This window comes from Delphinus delphis, chromosome 12 (genome assembly GCF_949987515.2).
Source record: "Delphinus delphis chromosome 12, mDelDel1.2, whole genome shotgun sequence".
Taxonomy (NCBI): domain Eukaryota; kingdom Metazoa; phylum Chordata; class Mammalia; order Artiodactyla; family Delphinidae; genus Delphinus; species Delphinus delphis.
In genome coordinates, this window is record NC_082694.2 from 26,666,193 (window position 1) to 26,690,481 (window position 24,289).

Below are 24,289 nucleotides of genomic sequence, written 5' to 3' on the forward strand. Positions count from 1 at the left end.
GGAAGAAAAAGATAAAATGATCGTTATTTGCAGATTAATGGTAATATATCTAGAAAACCCAAAAGAATCGACTAGAAAATTACTTAAAACAACAAAAGAATTCATGACAATGGTCAGGTACAAATATTAATACAGATATAAGTACCCTTTAGGGCTTCCCTGGTGGCACAGTGGTTAAGAATCCGCCTGCCAATATAGGGGACAAGAGTTCGAGCCCTGGTCCAGGAAGATCCCACATGCCGCGGAGCAACAAGCCCGTGTGCCACAACTACTGAGCCTGTGCTCTGGAGCCCGTGAGCCACAACTACTGAGCCCACGTGCCACAACTACTGAAGCTCGTGTGCCTAGAGCACATGCTCTGCAACAAGAGAAGCCACTGCAATAAGAAGACCGTGCACCACAACGAAGAGTAGCCCCCACATGCCGCAACTAGAGAAAGACCGTGCAGCTACAAAGACCAGGCACAGCCAAAAATAAATAAATAAAATAAATAAATTTATTTTTAAAAAAATAATAATAATAAGTACCCTTTATATTATTCCAGAACAACAAACCAGAAGTTAAAATGGCAGAAAAGTTCTCATCACAATAACCAAAATGATCAAATAAATGCTTATGAATGAAAATAATAATAAATTTGCAAGATTTATATGAATTAAAATGCTATTGAGAAACACAAAAGAAGACTTGAACAAATGAAACATCATTAGTTCTTGAGAGGACTCAGACCAGAAAGATGTCAGTTATCTCTAAATTAATCTATAAATGTAATGCAATTCCCTGTAAAATTTCTAACAGAAGAACTAGACATCTTGATAATAAAGTTAAAATTAGAAACAAAAAACAAACAAGAATAGCTAGAGACTCTTCCTCTCAAATATTAAACAGATATTCACAGTGTGATACTGGAAATTGAAAAAACAGAGCAATATAATACAATTTAAAGTCCAGAAATAGACCCAAATACATGGGGGGATTTAATGTATAATAATGATGCTATTTAACATTAGTTGGAAAAATTATTCAACAAACTAGATAGCCATGTGGGAAGAAATTAAGTTAGAGTCATACACACAGCTTACACCAGTATAAATTCCAAAAAAAAATTTTTTTAATAAATTTATTTATTTTTGGCTGCGTTGGGTCTTCGTTGCTGCGCGCCGACTTTCTGTAGTTGCAGAGAGTGGGGCTACTCTTTGTTGCGGTGCACGGTCTTCTCATTGTGGTGACTTCTCTTGTCGCGGAGCATGGGCTCTAGGTGTGCAGGCTTCAGTAGTTGTGGCTTGCAGGCCCTAGAGCACAGGCTCAGTAGTTGCAGATGGATCAAAGATTTAAATGTAAAAATTGAAAATATCTAAGTACTAGAACAGACTATCAGTCTGGGTCCAATCAGGATATGGAAACCACATAGTGATTTAAACAAGGAAAAAGTATATAGAGTATTTTAACATAGTTTAACATATTAAGCTATGGTAATATAGCAATTATAAGATATAAGAGAGCTTTTTGTGGTACGCTAGGGCTGAGGGAGAGATCTCAAAGAATGACAAACTTGGAAAGGGGACCCCTTTCCCAAGGCTGGGGTTTAGACCCAGTTGGAGAATATATGGTTGCAGCTCACTGGATGCAAAGAAGTTCACTGGTTCGCTCAAGCCAGAGCTGATCCATGGCTACTGGGAAAGCAGGAAGCAACCCTCCAGGTGTAGGCACAGTGGCTGATGCGTAGGCATGCAGAGAGTGGAGAAGCCAATGTGGGCAGGAGGCCTGGAGTAAGCAGTGTCTGTATTGGAAGAACAGCAGCATTCGGAGGACTACAGGAGACAAAAACAGGTGAGCAAAGGGAATCAGGCATCAGTGCAGGCAGGAGGCCTGAAGCATGCAGTGTCCATGCTGAGTGGACAGCTGACCTGTGATCAGGTTAGGGCTGAGAAGTTCCCAGTGTCTTAGTCAGCTCGGGCTATGACTGGCTGGTTTAAACAATAGACATTTATTTTCTCAAGGTTTAGAAGGCTGAAAGTCCAAGATCAGGGTGCCAGCCTGGTCAGGCTCTGGTAAGAGTCCTCTTCCATCTTGCAGACAGTGGCTTTCTTGCTATGTGCTCACATGGCCTTTCCTCAGTGCATGTACATGAAGAGAGAGTTCTGGTGTCTATTCCTCTTCTAAGAGCATCAGTCCCATCATGGAGGCCCCACTCTCATGACCTCATCTAAACTTAATTACGTCCCAGAGGCCTTGCCTCTAAGTACCATCACATTGGGAGTTAGGGCTTCAATTTATGAATTTTAAGGGGACACAAACATTCAGTCCATAACACCAAGGGCCAGCAAGTTCTGGGCATGTGGGTGGAGCACTACCAGGTAACTTCATACCCCACTGGTTTCAGCAGGAGTGCACCTTCCTCCTGCAATGTCCCTCCAGTACACTCTACTCAGAAAACTTAACATCATGATTACTGTAAAGGAGAAAGGCTTAAAGTAGAATTCTGTCCATTATTGCAGAGATATACTGAAGGGTGAATTTTGAGCTGAGAGGCAATAAATCAACAATTAACATACAGACCATGGGGGTAAATGTAACAGTAAGAAAGGCCTTTCTAATCATAACACAAAACCCAAAATTCCAAAAATAAAAGATTAATAAATTCAGCTGAATAAATATAGAAAATAGAAAATATACACTTGGCCAAAAAAAAAAAAATACTGTGTGTAAAATCTAAAGACAACTGACAGGGCTTCCCTGGTGGCGCAGTGGTTGAGAGTCCACCTGCCGATGCAGGGGACACGGGTTCGTGCCCTGGTCCGGGAAGATCCCACATGCCGCGGAGCGGCTAGGCCCGTGAGCCATGGCCGCTGAGCCTGCGCGTCTGGAGCCTGTGCTCCACAACGGGAGGGGTCACAACAGTGAGAGGCCCGGGTACCACAAAAATAAAATAAAATAAAATAAAGACAACTGACAATATGAGGAAAAATATTTGCTTCTATATCACATAGGGTTAATTTCCCTAACCGCATAAAGATTTCCTTGAAATCAATAATGACCAACAATCAATAGTGAGAAATTATGTACACAGTTTTCATTAAAGGAAATACACATGATGCTGAAACATTGAATATGTTCAGTCTCACTTATAAAAGAAATGCAAGTTAAAACTACATTGAGATACTATTATTTTTCACTTATTTGGCTGGCAAAGATTTTTTTTTTTAAGTTTAATGACATACTGTTTATGAGGATATAAAGAAGCAGACACCCTTATATGCCATTTATGGGCATATATTTTAACACAATTTCTATAGTGGGCAATTTGGTATCACAATTTACATACCCTTTAACCTAGCAAGTCTGTTTTTAATAGGTTTGGTTTTGTTTTGGCTGCACTGGATCTTCATTGCTGCACGTGGGCTTCTCGAGTTGTGGCGCATGGGCGCTAGAGTGCATGGGCTTAGTTGCAGTATGTGGGATCTTAGTTCCCCAACCAGGGATCGAACCCGGGCCCCCTGCATTGGGAGCACAGAGTCTTAACTACTGGACCACCAGGGAAGTCTCACAAGTCTGTTTTTAGAAACTTATTCTACAGATATGTTTTCATATGTGCAAAAATGATTTGAGTATAAGATTATTCATTTCAGCATTGTTTGAAGTAGCAAAAGATTGGAAACAACCTAATGTTAATTAATAGGGAATTGGTTAAATAAAGTTATGGTCCATCCATTAATGGAATACTATGTAGCCATAAAAATTAAGACACTTTTTATATATTGAATGTAACGATTACCCAGATTTACTCTGCAACAAAATCAAGATACGAAAGAGTATCATAATCTGGTCTATTTTGGTAAGAAGAAAGATCAAGTTTATCATTTATATTTTCTTCCATGTAAAGAAATATCTCTGGAAAGATACCCAATAAGCTAGTAATATTGATTGCCTCCAGTAAAGTACTGGTTAGCTAAAGAACAAGAGTAGGAAGGTGACTTTTTCTACATATTTTTTTGTAACCTTTGAATCTTGAATGCTTGTTGAATGTGAGAAGAGAAATCTCAACAAAATTTTGGAAACGATAATACAGGTGAAAAGTGACAATTGACTTAGCAGTCCCAAGAGAGCTAAATCTTAAGCCAGTAGTGGGAAACCCAAGGAAGAAAGCATTTTAAACCACCAAGTTCTCAAAAGCCTTGGGAATTGGTAAAATCAAGTACTTCTGGAGGTAAGAATGAAGGCAGAGCTAAAAGTAGAAAGATGTTGAACATCTGTATAAAAAGCAGTTTGACCTTTAGATGCTCTCTTCTACTCCAAAAGCAACAAACTTATTCATCACCTTAGATGGGGCATCACAACATGCCCCATACCAATGGACCCCTAGGAATTTCACTGAGGTAGAAGGCCCCTGAATTTTAGTCAAATTTATTTCCTACCCTCTGGCATACAAATGTCTTACCAATAAGTTACTTCTTGCTCACTAGGTCCACTCAGCATAATGTCATTAATGTAATGGGCCAGTGTGATAGCTTGTGGAAGGGAATGGCAGTCAAAAATCTCTGTGAGCTAAATTATGACATAGGGCTGGAGAATTGATATACCCCTGAGGTAGGACAGTGAAGGTGTATTGCTGGCCTTGTCAGCTGAAAGCAAACTGCTTCTGTGGGACCTTATAGACAGGCGTGGAGAAAAGGCATTTGCCAGATCAATAGCTGCATACCAGGTACCAGGAGATGTGTTAATTTGCTCGAGCAATGAAACCATATCTAGCACAGCAGCTGCTGTTGGAGTCACCACCTGGTTAAGTTTATGATAATGCACTATCATTCTCCAAGACCCGTCTGTCTTCCGTACAGGCCAGATGGGCAAGTTGAATGGGGATGTGGTAGAAATCACCACCCCGGCATCTTTCAAGTCCTTGATGGTGGCACTAATTTCTGCAATTCCTCCAGAAATTCAGTATTACTTTTATTATTTTCGTAAGTAGAGGCAGTTCTAGAGGCTCCCACTTGGCCTTTCCCACCATAATTGCCCTCACTCCACAAGTCAGGGAACTAATGTGGGGATTCTGCCAGATGTTAGGTATGTCTATTCCAATTATGCTTTCTAAAACTGAGGAAATAGCCACAGGCTGCATTTGGGGACCCACTGGACCTGATATAAAATTTCGTTGATCACCTGACCTCCACAAGCCCCTACTCTGACTAGTGGGCAACAATGATGTTTGGGATCTCCTAGAATTAGTGTCAGTTCATAGCCAGTGTCCAGTAGACCCTGAAATGTCTGATTATCCCCTTTACTTCAGTGTACAGTTACCCTGGTAATGTTCAAATCTTTCTGGTCCTTTTTTCATAGTTTTTTAATTCTTTGTTCATGGTGTTGAATCCCTCTTTTATTTCATTAAACATCTTAAAGGTACTTAAATATATTTGATAATTCTAATATCTGAAATTGTTGGTATTCTAATTCTCCTGTTTGTTGTTTCTGCAGACTCTCTCTCATAATGTTTGGTTTCCTCACTGATTTTGTAATTTTGGATTATGAGCTTACCTTAAGCTGATCTTAATGTGTGAGAATTCTGTGGGGCCTGAGTTTAGGGTGTATACCTCTAGAAAGGATTTATGTTTGCTTGAGTCAGGTGCCCTGAGGTGCTATCAACCCAGGACCACTTTAAGTTATGTTTTAAAATTAGGGTTTCCTGGACCCTGCAGATAAAGACAAATCCCAAACCCACATGAGGGGAGATATATGGTTTCTAGGTCCCAGCAGTGATTTCTTTCTCATTTCTACTTAGAGTTCACATAACTTAACAAGTTTCATTGTCGCCTCCCTTGACCAGTGAGTAGATTCTTTCTAGCCCACCTTTTCACTGAGAAAATAACCTTTTGAATGGTCTTAACTTTGAGCCAGGATGGCAGTTCCAATTCTCCTCCTTATGAGGGCCTAAGGCCTTGTCTCCTTCTCCTTTACAACACAAAGCCCTAGGTTCCCAAGATCAACAAGTAAAGCCAAGGCTTTTATACCTATCTCACACTGTAGTTTCCTGTTGTCCCCACTTTGGTTCCTGGGGATTTCCCTTAATTTCTTATGAATTCAACTATGCATATAAAAGATATTTGTGTTTTATCTAGTATGTATACTGTTAGGTGGTAGAAGAGTGTGTTTCAGATATCTAGTTTATTTGTAGGTGCTTTTTACATATTAAGAATATTAATGTCATGCTAATCTTATACATTGCAAATATTTACCCAGTTTGTTTTTTGTCTTTAACTTTATTCATATTCTCCTTTACTTAACAGAAAATTTTAATGTGGTCAGATCTCTTCATTTTTCCCTTTATGGTTTCCTACCTTTGTTGTCATGTTCCAAAGGCCTTCCCTACCAGAAGATAGTATCCTTTTTTTCCTACTATTTTCCTAGTTTATTTTTTCAATAAATTTATCATTATTGAATAATTTTAGATTCATCAAAAAGTTGCAAAGGCAGTACAGAGAATGCCTATATTTTCTAACTTATATTTTTCTTCCCCCTAAAACTTATTATATGTGCATCCATTTACCATTTATTCAAAAATAATTTGTTTAATAAAACTGTGTTCCAGGTACTGTCCTAGGCCCTGCAGACCTGGCAATGAAGAGATAGATCAGATTCCTCCTTTAGTATATTATTATATTGAGCTTATATTCTAGTGAGATAGACAGACAATAACTTGTCAACATACTTTGGAAAATGTCATTCTAGTGTGACTCTTATCCCTTTCTATTCTGAGGCTATTTATCTCACTTGTTTGTAAGTTAGTAGAAAGTGGGAATTATGTCTTTTTTTAGGTACCTAGTACATCATAAGCACATAATAATAAATGTTTTTTAAAATGGATGACTGAACGGACCTATGTCATTTACATAGATACTATTTTTTTTCCACTTATTTTTGTCAGTTGTAGAATAGGGCCATTAAGTCAATACAAACCCCTTCTGTTTAATCAGCAATGATTTAAGTGCTTTTAGGGTTTGATAGTGATAAAAAATAATAACCACAGCTAACACTGAATACATACTGTGTGACATGAACTAAGTCATTTAATAGTTAGTCTGTAAGATAAGTATTTCCATTGTCCCCAGTTTCTAATTGAAGACATTTTAGCTTAAGGACTCATAGTCAGTAAGAGGAAGAGATAGGTTTGGAACTCAAGTCTATTTGGATCTAAAACCTTAACCAAGACTAGTACTTCTTTAACTAAAATGCCCACTACTCTTCAACAAGCATCCTCTACTCTTGTCAGGCACATTTCCTCTTCCTCTCTGACACATTATATTCACTTTCAACCTGCATAGATGCTTGTATTGAACTTTCAGCCTCTCTACCAATCCCCCAACACACACACATAAACACATAAAATATTGTATTCTTTTTACAAATCTTACCCTTTCAATTCTCAGCCCCATCTCACCCCCTTTCCACCAACACTTACCTTTCTTTTTCTAAATCTCTAAAGTATCAATAGTCTATAACAGTCTCTTTCAACCGGGATACACATACCACTAGGGCTATAAGACTTCCCAGAGTACACAGGAATATATAATTTTAAAGAATTGATATATAGATCCTCAATTTCCACTAGTATTCTTTTCTAAAATTTCTCTGACTAATTATGCCTATGATGAGAGTGTCAGACTACTTCATCATTCCCACCATCCCTTTCACAATTACCCTTCTTCCACTTCACAAAGAAAATCCAAAATAAAAAGGAAGAGGTGAGAGGTACAAATCTTTCACCCACTATGAATTTTACTGTGATGAATTGCCATGTGGTTTTAAAACTTGCAGGGGCACCAAACAAGGAATAATTCAAAATATTGGCATCAATGTAAGAAAGTAAACGACTTATGATTGGGTTAAAAATCTTTTGCAGGGCTTCCCTGGTGGCACAGTGGTTGAGAGTCCCCCTGCCGATGCAGGGGACACGGGTTCGTGCCTTGGTCCGGGAAGATCCCACATGCCGCGGAGCGGCTGGGCCCGTGAGCCATGGCCGCTGAGCCTGCGCATCCGGAGCCTGTGCTCTGCAATGGGAGAGGCCACAACAGTGAGAGGCACGTGTACAGCAAAAAAAAAAAAAAAAAAAAAAAATCTTTTGCAACCAAAAAAAATCTTTTGCAACATTGCAAAAAATCTTTTGCAATGTTTAAATTGTCCAATTTTAACAAAATTGAAGGAAGACTAAATTGAGGGACTTCCCTGGTGGTCCAGTGGTTAAGACTTCGCCTTCCAGTGCAGGGGGTGCAGGTTTGATCCCTGGTCGGGGAGCTAAGATCCCACATGCCTCGTGGCCAAAAAACAACAACAAAAAAAAACAGAACCAATATTGTAACAAATTCAATAAAGACTTTAAAAAATGATCCATATCAAAAAAAATCTTAAAAAACAAACAACTGAGTAGCAGCTGATCATTAAAATAATTTTTATTAGTATTTATATCCCTATATAATTTTTGGCATATAGCTCAGAATGAGTTTGACAATTTGATTGACTTCTATATTTATCAGGACAATGGTTCTCAGCACTAGAAACCTCCTAAAAAATAAGAATAGGATTAATACGGAATGTTGGTGCCATTCAATCAGTAATTTATTCACACATACCTTAACTAATTGAAAAAAGAACGCAACATGCTCATGCCATTGAGATGCATTTTTAATTAAAGTTTATGCTTAATGCCAATAATTATCAAAATAGGTAATATATATGTTGTTTTGATCAATTGTATATGAGTAATAATTTTAATAATAGCTCAATCTAGATTATTAATTAGAGCTTATAGTCATAGGAAATTTTAAAATCTTACAACATGTAAATATTTTTGACACAGAGAAGTATGATAAGATGATCAATAAAAAACTGCCAGCCGGGGCTTCCCTGGTGGCACAGTGGTTGAGAGTCCGCCTGCCGATGCAGGGGACTCGGGTTCGTGCCCCGGTCCGGGAAGATCCCACGTGCCGCGGAGCGGCGGGGCCCGTGAGCCATGGCCGCTGGGCCTGCGCATCCGGAGCCTGTGCTCCGCAACGGGAGAAGCCACAACAGTGAGAGGCCTGCGTACCGAAAAAAAAACAAACTGCCAACCAAAAAATTCTATTACATTATGATAAAACTCTATGAGAAAAGTGAAATGGAAATATGAATTCAAGGAGAAAAATGAATAATATTCATTTCCATCTGTTAAAAAGAAAAAAGAGCTTGCTCATGTACTTTTTAAATTGAATAATGCAAGTATCAAATCCCTATGATATTTAGATTCTATTGGATTATGTTTTAAAGAGTAGTGGTATAGTTTTATTTTGAAATATTGATATTTAAATATGCTGGAAGTTATATCCTTAACAACTACGTACTTACTTAAAATCTAGATGTCAACTTAAAAACGTATAAAGGAGTATATCATTTTTCATATTCTTTTAGGGAGTACATGAAAAGAAATGCTCAAAGGCTACTAGTCTGTACTTGAGTAGGTTTCTTATCTTCCTATCTAGATTACAAGTTTTCTTTGTGTAAGAATTATATACTATTTCTTGTGTTTTTCCCAGAGATTCATGGAGAGGAGCATGTAAGCAAAGTAACATGCTCATGAATTTTATGTGCATTTTGCAAATATTGCTCAATTCTGCTCTTTGATCAGCAAAGTTTCCTTATCCCAAATATAATTCCTCCCCACTCCACCCCCACCTGCTATTGATGCTTGGAATTCCTTCAAATAGTGTCACAAATTTTAATTCCACATTTATTCAAAATGCATATATTCTTAGAAGACGTAACATCGATCTAGAGTCAGATTAGATTAGATTACTTCCTGAGAACAAGTTTTTGTGAAGGAAAGTGAGGAGAGCCAGGAGATTTACGTGTTGGCTCCTTGACCTGACTGCAGACTAAGCCAAGCATCTCTGCTCAAAGTGATCCTGAGGGGAAGATTAGGTAGGACCTTATCATTTCTAAAATGATCAAAATCCTCATTTCTGATAAAACATCACTCTTGAATAGAGAAGCTCACTGTGCCTAGACTGACTGAGAAATGAAGATAATGTCTAAGAGTGACGCTGCTAGGCCTCCAATTTGCAGACCACCCCAAAGTAAAACTAAGCAGTCACAACTGAACCTTCCTTTGGGTGAGTGAATGAGTTAAAACACATTCTTTCCTGTTTCTAGTAATTCCACATAATCAAAGTCCTTTGGCTAAAAATTTTCCTTCCTCTGGTCTAGGGAATATTTTAGTGCAGTGCCTAGAACATAATAGGCATTCCATAGATCTTGGTCAAATAAACAGATTTTCAAGAAGGGAAAAGTACTCTTGAGGAGTAATTGATAATGAAATTAGACTGCCAGTTAATCTGAAACGTGAGTCACTAAAGATTTGCATCTTTGATTCATTTTTCTCTGCAGCAAGTGAAAGGGAACTTTGCTAGGCTGCAGGCCTGCATCTCAGAACTCCGCATATTGCAAAGAGAAGGTTGTTTCAGACCACAAGCCACTTCTCTGCAGCTGGCAATAAAGGATGGGCTCCAGCAGTTCAAACAGTACAGCGGACACATGACCACAAGCGCAGCTCTGACCTACACTTCCCTGGAGGTAAAAGATGGCTTAGGACACTAACTCATCTTCCCATTTCAGTCCATCTAGATCCTTCATTGTTTGTCATCCTTCTGTTGTTCTCTGTTTCATTCACATTGAAAGTCATGACTAGATACTCCATTGGGTACATGAGTGACTGTGAGTTAAAACACATTCAGTCTCTAGTAACATCAGGCATCAGACAAATGAATTTAAAAATAATTATGCTTTCATCTGCATGCTTATTCATCAATTAAAAATGTCTAAGTACAAAAGAGAATTGCATGTATTTAATACTTGCCTTCCAGAGTTTCAAGTTCAACCCAGATTCAGATTGAGCAAGGAGAGAAATCTACATGGAAGTACCACTGTGAGAAAAGAGCATATAAGCTCTCTGATCTTTAGTACACATTTAATGAGTGGAATTTAAGGATTCTATTTCCTTTGTATCCTCAAGAAATCAAAGCACTTTGAGCAAGAGGGATACTGTCAATGATTCAAGCAGTCTTAAAAACTGAAACACAGTGGGCGACTTCCCTGGCAGTCCAGTGGTTGAGACTCCACGCTCCCAATACAGGGTGTGCGGGTTCAATCCCTAATCGGGGAACCCTAGTTGGGGAACTAAGATCCCATATGCTGCATGCGGTACGACCAAAAGAAAAACTAAAACTAAAACACAGGGATGGCTTCTCATTGGTCACTTTCTGGGGTAGGTTCAGCCTGTTTGGCAGGGTCTTGTGATGATCTGTCCCACCAGACCTCTCGCACCAGAATATGTCAAATGAAATTTGATTTGCAAATTACATATAAATCTTTTTCTTTGCCCTAAAGACAATAGCCACTACCACAGATTTCTGGGGTGTTTAATCCTCCAGATCTAACCTGTTACATTCTAACCTCTGTACATCAGGGAAAGTAGACACGTTGATTCTTCTATTTATTTCCAGATTACTGTTCTGACTTCACAGCCTGGAAAAGAGGTGGTCAAACAATTGGAGGAAGGATTGAAAGATACAGACATAGTCAGGGTCAGGAGACTTCAGGTGGTTGAGATCACAAAGGGAGTCCTAGAATGTATGGACTCAGCATCCCCTGTTGAAGAGGCCAGCAACGACGGTAAGAATTAAAAGAAAAGGTAAAAAGAATGGTAAGATTTTAATGAGTAGTCTTTTACAGATCAGGAAGATTATTTTCCATGGACTTCTTTTTTTAAAAAAGATTTTTTGATGTGGACCATTTTTAAAGTCTTTATTGAATTTGTTACAATATTGCTTCTGTTTTATGTTTCGGTTTTTTGGCCGCAAGGCATGTGGAATCTTAGCTCCCCTACCAGGGATCGAACCACCTGCTTTGCAAAGGGAACTCTTAACCACTGGACCACCAGGGAAATCTCTTCCATGGTCTTTTATGTTCTCAAATGAAATGAAGCCAACAGATTTCACTGTGGTTCAGACAGGTGTTTCTACATGTTAGAGTTTAATTTTTTAATCATATTTTTAATTTATGTTAATAAATATATATATTTTTAATATATGTTAATGTAAAACCTGAAATATAGGTATAAAAAGTAAAAATTCCTTCCTCCTCAAGAGATTGGGGTATCACTCTTAATGCTCCATTAGATAGATAGATAGATAGATAATAGGAAGAAATATTTTATATTGTAATGGGATCATGACATACATAATATTCTGTAATCCTCTTCGCATGTTGTACAGCTATCTATGTTAGTATCTATAGACATTCCTCGTTTTTTACTGGATACATGATTTTTTTTACTTTGTGGTTGGACCATAGTTTGTTTAATCGCTTATTAATGAATAATTTGGTTTATTACATTTTGCTATCATAACCAATGGTGTATGAAGAGACTTATATGTACAGCTGGCTTCATTGGCCTATGACCAGTGCGGTCACACAAGGCCCTGCATTCAGAAAACCCCTATGCTTAGGATTTAATGCTTTTGGGTTGCAGTCTTGAAATTCTTAATCAGTGTTTTGTAAGTGAAGTTTGATGGAACAATGGAACATGTGCCAGGGGATTATAGTCTCGGTTCATATGTGCCCTGCCTACCTCCTACCTCCCCAGAATGGGTTTTGAGTCACTGGATTCCCAGCCCTGATGTCCCCAGCCCGCCTACCCCAACCCAGTAACTACTGGCACTCAGATCTCTGCTAATAAATCCCCCATAAATCACCAGTAATCATACACTTCCTAGAAGAGAAAATATTCAAACTGAGTCTTAAAGGACAAATAGGAATTAACCAAGCAGAGGAAGAGGAAAGGGGGACTCAAAAAGGAGACCCAGGGACATGAGAAATCAAGATAAATCAACTTTCAGAGATGAGCCCATGGTTCCTTATGTCAGGAGCCTATCAGGCAGAGGCAGGAGTAAGGCTCTAAAGGTAGGCAAGGGTTAGATCAAGAAAGTCCATATATGCCCTAAACCCATTCTAAGACATTTAGATTTCATGCTAAAGCAATGGAAATTTATGAGAAGATTTTTGTCAGGAGATCAAGTAGAGATTCTCAAATTACAGCATTTAAAAGGTTTTTGACTGGTTTTAATTTATCCAACACTCAAGTTACAGTTCACCCTCTGTCAGTTCTTTCTGGTTATATTGGTCTTCTCCAAGGTTATACACACCTGGAGGTGTCCACTGTTCTGATACCATTGATCTCTTCCTGGTTCCATATAAATAACCTCACTCTTCCCTTCATGCCCTAATTAGGTTAGGGGGTTGGTAACTAAGGATGTGTTTCCCATCAAATTCTGACACATGTGGATCCTTCCAGCATCATGGACCACTGACATTGTTCTGGTTGGGGCGGGAGGGTAACTAGCCTTGCTGTGTGGTATATGAGCTCTCAGCTACTACACACCCTCTGCTTTTCTCAAGGCAGTCTCCTCACTGACTGTGCTTCTATTTCCATCCCTCCACTTGTAGTAATCTTTTCCTCTGAATTCCCCCTTCTTTCCTCTGAATTCCTCCCCTTATCCTCTTCCAACCAAATCCTCCCCATCCTTTAAGGCCTAATTGAGGTTCATGACTACTGAATTGATTTTCCTCTCCTTAGAACAACCACGTAGCCTGTGGTCTACACAACACAATTTAGCATTTAATTATATACCACATAGAATTGTTTACCATTGCTTTATTTGTTTTTAACGCCTTTTTATTGGAGTATAATTGCTTTACAATGGTGTGTTAGTTTCTGCTGTATAACAAAGTATATCAGCTATACGTATACATATATCCCCATATCCCCTCTCTCTTGCGGCTCCCTCCCACCCTCCCTATCCCACCCCTCTAGGTGGTCACACAGCACCGAGCTGATCTCTCCATGCAATGCAGCTGCTTCCCACTATCTATTTTACATTTGGTGATGTATATATGTCAGTGCTACTCTCTCACTTCATCCCAGCTTACCCTTCCCCCCCCCCCGATGTCCTCAAGTCCATTCTCTACGTCTGCATCTTTATTCCTGTCCTGCCCCTAAGTTCATCAGAACCATTTTTTTTTTAGATTTCACATACATGTGTTAGCATACAGTATTTGTTTTTCTCTTTCTGACTTACTTCACTCTGTATGACAGTCTCTAGGTTCATCCACCTCACTACAAGTAATTCAATTTCGTTTCTTTTTATGGCTGAGCAATATTCCATTGTATATATGTGTCACATCTTCTTTATCCATTCACCTGTCAATGGACATTTAGGTTGCTTCCACTTCCTGGCTATTGTAAATAGTGCTGCAGTGAACATGGTGGTACATGACTCTTTTTGAATTATGGTTTTCTCAGGGTATATGCCCAGTAGTGGGATTGCTGGGTCATATGGTAATTCTATTTTTAGTTTTTTAAGGAACCTCCATACTGTTCTCCATAGTGGCTGCATCAATTTACGTTCCCGCCAACAGTGTAAGAAGGTTCCCTTTTCTCCACACCCTCTCCAGCGTTTATTGTTTGTAGATTTTTTGATGATACCATTGCTTTATTGTGTGATAATTTTGTCTTCTCACCTAAACTGTAAACTACTTGATATCTTTTCTATCTGTATTAACTCTTAAGCATTAAGCCTTGGCATTACAAATTTGTCTTACTCATTTCTGCGCCCCACTCTGTAGTATATCCTAGATTATCAGTATATATTTGTTGAATGAATTGATGACAGTGATACCTGTGGAGTCTGTTCTTGGTCTGCCCAGCATCCCCTGCATCCCCCTTCTTTGGTAACACCTCTACTTTCATGATCACAGGGTGGGCTATGACCCAGGGGAGGCAATCATAGCTCTCCAGGCTACTAATCAGAGTCTTTCCCAGTGGGTTCTCAAACTGAATCTGTGAGAGAGAAGCTCTTTTTATTTCTCTTTGATCATGGACAGATCAGGCATGGACTATGTCCTTTTCTCCCTTCAGTGACTGTACCCAGAAAGTACTGAATCTCTAATGGCACAAAACTCAGAGTACTCTGAGGGTACCTGATGGCTTTATTTAAAATGGTTAGAGGCTAGCACTGTACAGAAGAGCTTTTAAATGCAGGAAGGCAGCTTTCTACCTTGTGTCACTGCTAACGATTCTTCCAGTAACTTCCTATTTGCTTATAAATAATACATTATCCCATAAATTGCTTGTAATTCCTCTTTGTGAGTTAAGTGTACATATGGTTCATGGCTTGAAATCTTCCCAGTTTGCCTGTACTTTCCTCAAAGTTAATTCCTTTATTCCATTAATGTTTTGCTATATCTGATGTTCTTGTCAAGAGATTAACAACAGCAACTAGTCTTATTCTCAGAAGGATGAGTGCTCTAGAATTAGGATGCCTGAGTCTAAATCCCAGTTCTATTACTTACTAGCTGTGTGGCTTTGGAGAAGGTACTTAGCCTGTGTAAGCCTTTAATTCCTGCCCCATCTAGTAGTTATGGGAGTTAAATGAGATCATACATGTTAATTACTTAGTATACAGTAAATGCTAAATGAAAGTTAGCTACTCTTAGTATTTTTGAAAATTTTTGTATATGGATGGTTTAATATTTCTGAGATTTGTTTTTGTTTTTTATTTATTTATTTTTGGCTGTGTTGGGTCTTCGCTGCTGCACGCAGGCTTTCTCTAGTTGTGGTGAACAGGGGCTGCTCTTCATTGCGGCGTGCAGGCTTCTCATTGCGGTGGCTTCTCTTGTTGCGGAACATGGGCTCAGTAGTTGTGGCAGCGCAGGCTTCAGTAGTTGTGGCGCACGGGCTTAGTTGCTCCGCAGCATGTGGGATCTTCCTGGACCAGGGTTCGAACCTGTGTCCCCTGCATTGGCAGGCGGATTCGTAACCACTGCGCCACCATGGAAGTCCTGAGATTTGTTTTTAATGGCCAGGCCTCAAGTGGACTGTGAGTTACCTGAGGATAAGACTGTGTCTTATACATCTTTGTATCACCAGCATATATCATTCTGCCTGGCACATAGTAGATTCTCAATAAATGTTTCTTGAATAAATAAATAATGATTGGGAAAAAACAAATAATTTGTGAGAGGTGGTGGTCACACTCTCTGACATCAACTCAAATATTTAGGGACATATGCCAAACACCTGTAGCTTCCCTTCGTAGCCCATGAATATCATGAATTGATTCAAACCCTTTTTGAATCTATTTATAATTTTTTAACTGTGGTAACCATGATCATCAATTAAATAAAAATTGTCTACACGCTACCTTTTGAAGAAAGAAACAGGTTACCATACAAGGAAATGATATTACAGATCAGTTTTAAAAGGAGCTATGAGACTATGTCCTTCGATTGGTCTAATTTCTGCCTTCTTTAGTGCAGCCCTGCATAGTGAGATCTAATTATTACAAAGATGACTTGGAGACTGCAAGATCCAGAATTGTTGAAGAAAAAGCGAACTTTGAAATTAAGAAGGTAGACTCACCTTTTAGAGAGTTCTTTAGCAAGATAATTTCATTTTAATGAAAAGGTTAACTTTAAATCACATTCATATCAGTTAAGGTTTTCTATAAATTTTCAGGCTTATGGCTTATTATATGTTTTCTTTCAAGTGTATAAATGACACTTTCTTCCATCTGTTCTTGATTAGCCTAACTTGTTCATTTTTTCTTTATTTAAAATTTAGCTGATATTAAGAACATCAGAAGTTCACCAGATGTATTTGACAGAGATATGTTTACAAAGTTTTATGGAGCTGAAAATGAATTTGACTGATCTTAAAATTTTTTAGGTGGTCATCCAACAGGAAATACAATAATTAAATTAAATTAAATCCACCCCTATTCTTTTTTTTTTTCCTTTTTTTTTTTTTTTTTTGCGGTACGGGGGCCTCTCACTGTTGTGGCCTCTCCCGTTGCGGAGCACAGGCTCCGGACGCGCAGGCTCAGCGGCCATGGCTCACGGGCCTAGCCGCTCCGCGGCATGTGGGATCTTCCCAGACCGGGGCACGAACCCGTGTCCCCTGCATCGGCAGGTGGACTCTCAACCACTGCGCCACCAGGGAAGCCCCCCCCCATTCTTAGCTGAATGCAAAGACAGTATAAAATCTATGAAGTTATCATCAGTGTTATTATTACTATATGTGTGGTCACTATAATAAAAGCCTCAAATAAATCCCCAGTTTAAATACACATTCTTTACACACATTCAATAAACTCGGAGTTGTAAGCAATGTTGAATCTTTAATAAAATGTTTTTCTTTAATTTAGAAAAGCTTATTTAGTTATATGTTAAGGCTTGTAAGAATGGTCTTAGATTGTATTCTCCATCCTGTAACCCCATAGGAATTGTTTTAAAATTTGCTCAAGTAAATGCTTGCTTTAAAGAACCATTTCTTACCCTTGCAAGTGTGGAAATAAGTCATTTGTATAAACTTGAAAAAAAATTTAGCTGAAATATCCTGCCTAGCTGTCTCTGTGGTAGCTTTTGTCCAGTTATTCTTTAATTTTTTATTACAAGTAAACACTCCCTATACAGAAGTATAATATAAACAGTTCAAAATGACCCAAAATTCTACCCTCCAGAGATAATTGCTATCAGCTGTGTAGGACACATTCTACTGGATTGCTTTCCTTACACATATATTGGACATGAACATACATGTAATGTTATTAGGGTTTTTGATACCATCCACTTTTACAAAAATGGAACTATATAATACCCACTGATCTGCATTTTTTTATTTAGCTATTTATCCAATAATTCTTTTCATATTGGAATATAGGGCTCTAACCCATTCCTTTTAGTAGCTGTGAGGTATTCTATTGTATAAATTCATCACCATTTATTTAACTATCCAGCTGAATTTTTATTTGAACTCTGTGGCCTTGAACAAGTTACTTAAACGCTTCATCCCACAATTTTCTCATTTATAAAATAAGGCTAATAATAGTAGCTATTCTATAAGGTTTTTACAAGGATTAAATATAACTTGCATGTAAAGTACTTAAAACAGTACCTGGCACATGTGAGCAATGCATAAATGTTTTCTGTTGATATTAATAGTAATAGTAAGAGTTTGTGAGAGATGGTGTCCTCGCAGAAACTTTTTACTGAGAAAATTTATACATACCTTTTTACTGAGAAAATTTCAGGCTCTAATAATTTTTTATTGAAAAGAAAATGTGACTATAAAATAATTTTTAATTCAAAATCATTCACAATTCCACTACTCCATTACACTGATTTTGTTTTTGCACATTACCTCTCAGTTGTCCACAATCATTTTTAGGTTTCAGAGTTATAATTTATGTATGTAATTTTTTTGTTTTCATGTAACATAATATTATAGAACTTTTTCCATAGTTTTTTAGCCTTCTTTTCTGTTATTTATCCATTTTGTTCCTGTTTTGCTCTTAAAAGAGGACTAGAAATGTTGGTCTGTGTAATAGAGATGTGAAGAGATATACTTCTCACAGGGGAAGATGGAATACTTCTTTATCTTTATATGCCCTCTTTATATGTAAGCCAACCTGACACCTTTAGAGCAGATCTCTAATACTGGATTTTGATTATAAATTTAAGATCTGGGAGAGCCTTCCAATTCCAGCAGCCAAAATTAAGCACATAGGAGAGCCATCAATGGAGAGAATAATGCTGCTAGCTGGTTTTATTTTTAAGTAAGTTCTGAGCCTCAAGGAAAAGATATGTGAACTAAAAGCCATAGTCTCTTAAATACTCTAACAGTTGTCTATAGATTATAATAACAGCAACATTTTATTGAACACCTTCTGTCCAAATACTTTCTGTTTTAAATAGTTTCCACTATTATTTAATCTCGTATATCTAGATGAAGAAATTAAGGCATAGTTTCTTGTCCAAATTAGCTTTCGCAAAGTTTCTTAGTTAAGATACAGAACAGGGATTCTAAGCAGTCTGACTCTAAAACTCACATACTTAACCATTCTCTATACTTCCTCAGTTGAAAAGAGCAATAAAGATAATCAAAAATTCAAAAGTTGGTTCTTTGAAAAAAACTGATAAAATAGAGAATTTTTTGGTGAAATCAATGAAGAAAAGACAAAGAAAGAGGACACAATAAACTATGTTAGGGTTGTGAAAAAGGAGCATAACTGCAGAATCAAAACATTGGAATCAAACATTTAGACAAAAACCAATATATTACTTAAAAGATACAAATTTTGACTCAGAAATAAAAATCTAAATGGTTCCCCTAACCAATTATCAATCCTAGATGGTTTTATAGTCAAATTCCATCAAACTTTCAAGGGACAGATCACTCCAATCTTATACAAACTCTTCTAGAAATTAAAAAAGAAAGAAAGAAAAAGAAAATACCCCCCCACCGCCAAGTCATGATAGAAAACCAGACAAGAACAATGTGAGAAAAGAAAATTGCAGGCCAGTCTGCTCATGAAAATAGATAAAACCATCTTAAATTATCTTATCATGTATAAAAAGAGACTATATAACTGATCAAGTTGGATTTATCCCTGTAATACAAGGTGATTTTGCATTAGAAATATATAAATATAAATTTAACCAAGGAGGAAAAGACCTATACTCTGAAAACTATAAGACATCGATGAAGGAGATTAAAGATTGTACAAATAAATGGAAAGATATCCTGTGTTCATGGATTGCAAGAATTAATATTGTTAAAATGTCCATATTACCCAAAGCAATCTACAGATTTAATGCAATCTGTATAAAATACCCATGACATTTGTCACAGAACTAGAACAAATAATCCTAAAATTTGCATAGGACCACAAAAGACACTAAAGAGCCAAAGCAATCTTGAGAAAAAAGAAAAAATTTGGGGGTATCATGCTCCCTTACTTCAGACTATGCTACCAAGCTACAGTAATCAAAAAAGTATGGTACCACCACAAAAACAGACACATAGATCAATGGAACAGAATAGAGATACCAGAAATAAACCCACATACTTATGGCCAATTAATCTACGACAAAGGAGGCAAAAATACACAATGGAGAAAAGACAGTCTCTTCAATAAAGTGGTGTTGGGAAAACAGCACAGCTATGTATAAAATAATTAAATTAGAATATTATCTCACACCATATACAAAAATAAACTCAAAATGGATTAAAGACCTAACTGTAAGACTAGAAACCATAAAACTCCTAGAAGAAAATATAGGCAAAACACTCTTTGACATAAATCATAGCAATATTTTTTTAGCTCTGTCTCTTAAGTCAATGGAAACAAAAGCAAAAATAAATAAATGGGGCCTAATTAAACTTAAAAGCTTTTGCACAGTGAAAGTAATCATTGACAATATGAAAAGACAACCTAGTTAATGGGAGAAGATATTTGCAAGTGATATCATTTGATAAGGGATTAATATCCAAAATATATAAAGAGATCATACAACTGAATATCAGAAAATCAAACAACCGAATTAAAATGGGCAGAAGACCTGAATAGACATTTTTTCCAAAGAAGACATATATATGACCCACAGGTACATGAAAGGATGCTCAACATCACTAATCGTCAGAAATGCAAATCAAAACCATGATGAGTTATCACCTCACACCTGTCAGAATAGCTATCATCAAAAAGACAACAAATAATAAATGTTGGCAAGGATGTGGAGAAAAGGGAACCCTAGTACACTGTTAGTAGGAATGTAAATTGGTGTAGCCACTATGGAAAACAGTATAGAGGTTCCTCAAAAAATTAAGAATAGAATTACCATATGATCCAGCAATTCCACTCCTGTGTGTATATCTGAAGAAAACAAAAATGGGGGCTTCCCTGGTGGCGCAGTGGTTGAGAGTCCGCCTGCTGATGCAGGGGACACAGGTTTGTGCCCCAGTCCGGGAAGATCCCACATGCCGCAGAGCGGCTGGGCCCGTGAGCCATGGCCACTGGGCCTGCGTGTCCGGAGCCTGTGCTCCGCAACGGGAGAGGCCACAACAGTGAGAGGCCCATGTACTGCAAAAAAAAAAAAAAAGAAAACAAAAACACTAATTTGAAAAGACATATGCACCCCAATGTTCATAGCAGCATTATTTACAAAACCACGATATGGAAGCAACTTATGTCCATCACCAGATGCGTGGATAAAGGAGATGCGGTATATATATATACAATGGAATATTACTCAGCCATAAAAAGGATTGAAATTTTGCCATTTGCACAACATGGATGGATCCAGAAGGTATTATACTTAGTGAAGTAAGTCAGACAGAGAAAGATAAATACTGTACATTATCATTATATGTGGAATCTAAAAAATAAATGAATGAATATAATAAAACAGAAACAGACTTATAGATACAGAGAACAAATTAGTGGTTACCAGTGGGGAGAGGGCTTAGAGGGAGGGGCAAGATAGGGGAAAGCAATTAAGAGGTACAAACTACTATGTATAAAGGTACAAGGATGTAATGTAGAGCACAGGGAAATAGCCAATATTTTATAATAACTTTAAATGGAGTATAATCTGTAAAAAGATTGAATTACTATGTTGTACACCTGAAACTAATATAACATTGTAAATCAACGATACTTCAATAAAAAAGAAAGAAATGTATAAATATAATTTACATCAACAGATAAAGGTAAAAATTATGTTATCTTAATAGATACAGAAAAACATATGATAAAATTAACATCCATTCATTATTTAAGAAAAAAATCTTGGTAAACTAGGGACAGAAAATAACTTCTGTAACTTGGCAAAATGTTTCTATCAAAAATCTACAATACGGTTCTTTACTGGTGAAAGATTACCTTCAGGCCTTTACATGCAGCACCATATGAGCAAGTGAAACCAGACTAAGCACAAAGGAGAAAAAAAAAGGAGAGTGGCCAAGATGGCAGAGTAGAAAGACCCTGAGCTCACCTCCTCTTGCGAGCACACCAGAATCACAACTATCTGTAGAATAGCCATCAATGAAAAAGACCAGAACCTACCAGAAAAGATCTTCTATGACTAAAGACATAAAGAAGGGACCACAACAAGATTGGTAGGAGGGGCAGACTCACAATATAATCAAGTCCCATACGCCCTGGGTGGGCAACCCTCAAAACAGAGAATAATTATATTGTAGAGGTTCTCCCACTGTAGTGAGAGTTCTGAGTCCCATATTGGGCTCCCCAGCCCAGGGTCCTGCACCAGAAAGATGAGCCCCAGAGCATTTGGCTTTGCAGGCTTAATTTCAGGAATCCCAAAGATCTGGGGGAAATAGAGACTTCATTCTTAAAGGACACACACAAAATCTCACACACACTGGGACCCAGGGCAAAAGCAGTAATTTGATAGGAGCCTGGGCCAGACCTAGCTGCTTGTCTTGGAGAGTCTCCCAGAGAGATGGGGGGCAGCTGCAGCTCACCCTGGGGACATAGGCACTGGCAGCAGCCATATTTGGGAGCTTTCTATCATATGGACACTGGTGCAGGCAGGCACCATCATGGGATCTTCCCTCTGGCTCATTAGCACCAAGACTTGGCCCCACCCAACAACCTGTAGGCACCAATGCTGGGACACCTCAGACCAAACAACTAACTAAGCAGAGACATAGCCCCACCCATCAGCAGTCAGGCTGCCTAAAGACTACCTGAGCCCACAGCCACCTCCAGATATGCCTTTAGACACAACCCTGCTCACCAGAGGGCCAAAACCCAGCTCCCGCCCTGCCCTCTGGGAAGCTTGCAGTAACCTCTAGACCAGCCTCACCCACCAGGGGGCAGACACTAAACGCAAGAAAACCACAATCCTGTAGCCTGCAGACCCAGCCCACTGACAACAGGCCAGACCCTACCCTAGGATCAGCTGGGCCCCAGCCCTGCCTACTAGCAGGCCAACACAAGCTTTGTGACACCCCAGACCCCATACCCAACTGTGACAGGAATCGCCCTCCCCACCCACTCCCCAGCAATATGATACCAGCTCTGGGATCCCTGGGCCCTGCAGCTAGACTCCAGGACCTGGATCTGCTTGCCAATAGACTTGCACTAACCTCAGGACCTAGCTTCACCCACCAGTGGGCAGGCAACAGACCTAGGGTCTTCTGGACCCTGACTCTGTCCACCAGTGAGCCAGCACTAGCCCCGGGGCCACCTGAGGTTCTATAATTAGCCACCTTGTGACCAGAACCCACTAACCAGCAGCTAGTAGCATCCACACAAGGCAGGGCCTGGCAACCAACCTGGCTAGGGACCAACAAAGCCTACCAGACTGCCCACATAGCCCACCACAACAGAAGCACCCACACAGCCCTCGTGGGGGGAACCCGTAGAGCATATAACATGGGTGACAACAGGAATGTATGCTGAGGGGATGCATAGGACATCTCCTACAGAAGGCCACTTCTCCAAGGTCAAGAAAAGTAACCTAACACATACATAAAAATACAAATAGCAACTTAGACAAAATGAGGCAACAGGGGAACATGTTCCAGACAAAGTGACAAGATAAAACCCCAGAAGAACTAAGCGAAGTGAAGATAGGCAATCTACCCAAGAGAGTTCAGAGTAATGATTGTAAAGATGATCAGAGAACTTGGGAGAAGAATGGATGTACAAGTGAGAAGTTAGAAGTTTTTAACAAAGAGTTAGAAAATATAAAGAACAACCAAACAGAGATGAAGAATACAATAACTGAAATGAAAAATACACTAGAAGGAATCAACAGTAAACTAAATGCTACAGAAGAATGAACCAGTGATCTGGAAGACAGGGTAGTGGAAATCACTGCCGCTGAATAGAAAAAAGAAAAAGAATGAAAAGAAATGAGGACAGTTTGAGAGACCTCTGGGACAACATCAAGTGCACTAATATTCGCATTATAGGGGTCCCAGAAGGAGAAGAGAGGGAAAGGGGCGGAGAACATATTTGAAAACATAATAGCTGAAAACTTCCCTAACCTGGGAAAGGAACAGTCACCCAAGTCCAGGAAGTGCAGAGAGTCCCATACAGGATTAACCCAAAGAGGAACACACCAAGACACATTGTAATTAAAATGAAAAAAATTAAAGATAAAGAGAGAATATTAAAAAGCAGCAAGGGAAAGGCAACAAATACCATACAAGGAAACTCCCATAAGGCTATCAGCTGATTTTTCAGCAGAAACTCTTCAGGCCAGAAGGGAGTGGCACAATATATTTAAAGTGGTGAAAGGGAATAACCTATAACCAAGAATACCCAGAAGGATTGCCTTCAAAAATCAGGAATAATACATGGATGCCCCATCACCACTTTGATTCAGCATAGTTGTCCTA

At 38.6% G+C, this 24,289-nt stretch overlaps 1 protein-coding gene across 2 annotated transcripts in view; it reads left to right on the forward strand.

Annotated features, from left to right (window-relative positions):
• Window positions 1–24,289, forward strand: part of M1AP (meiosis 1 associated protein) — a 76,691-nt gene that overhangs the window by 9,276 nt on the left and 43,126 nt on the right. For both annotated transcript variants that reach the window (XM_060027468.1, XM_060027467.1), the window contains exons 2-3: window positions 10,408–10,593; window positions 11,523–11,691. In XM_060027468.1, the coding sequence (XP_059883451.1) occupies window positions 10,408–10,593; window positions 11,523–11,691 (355 nt within the window). The remainder of the gene's footprint in view (window positions 1–10,407; window positions 10,594–11,522; window positions 11,692–24,289) is intronic.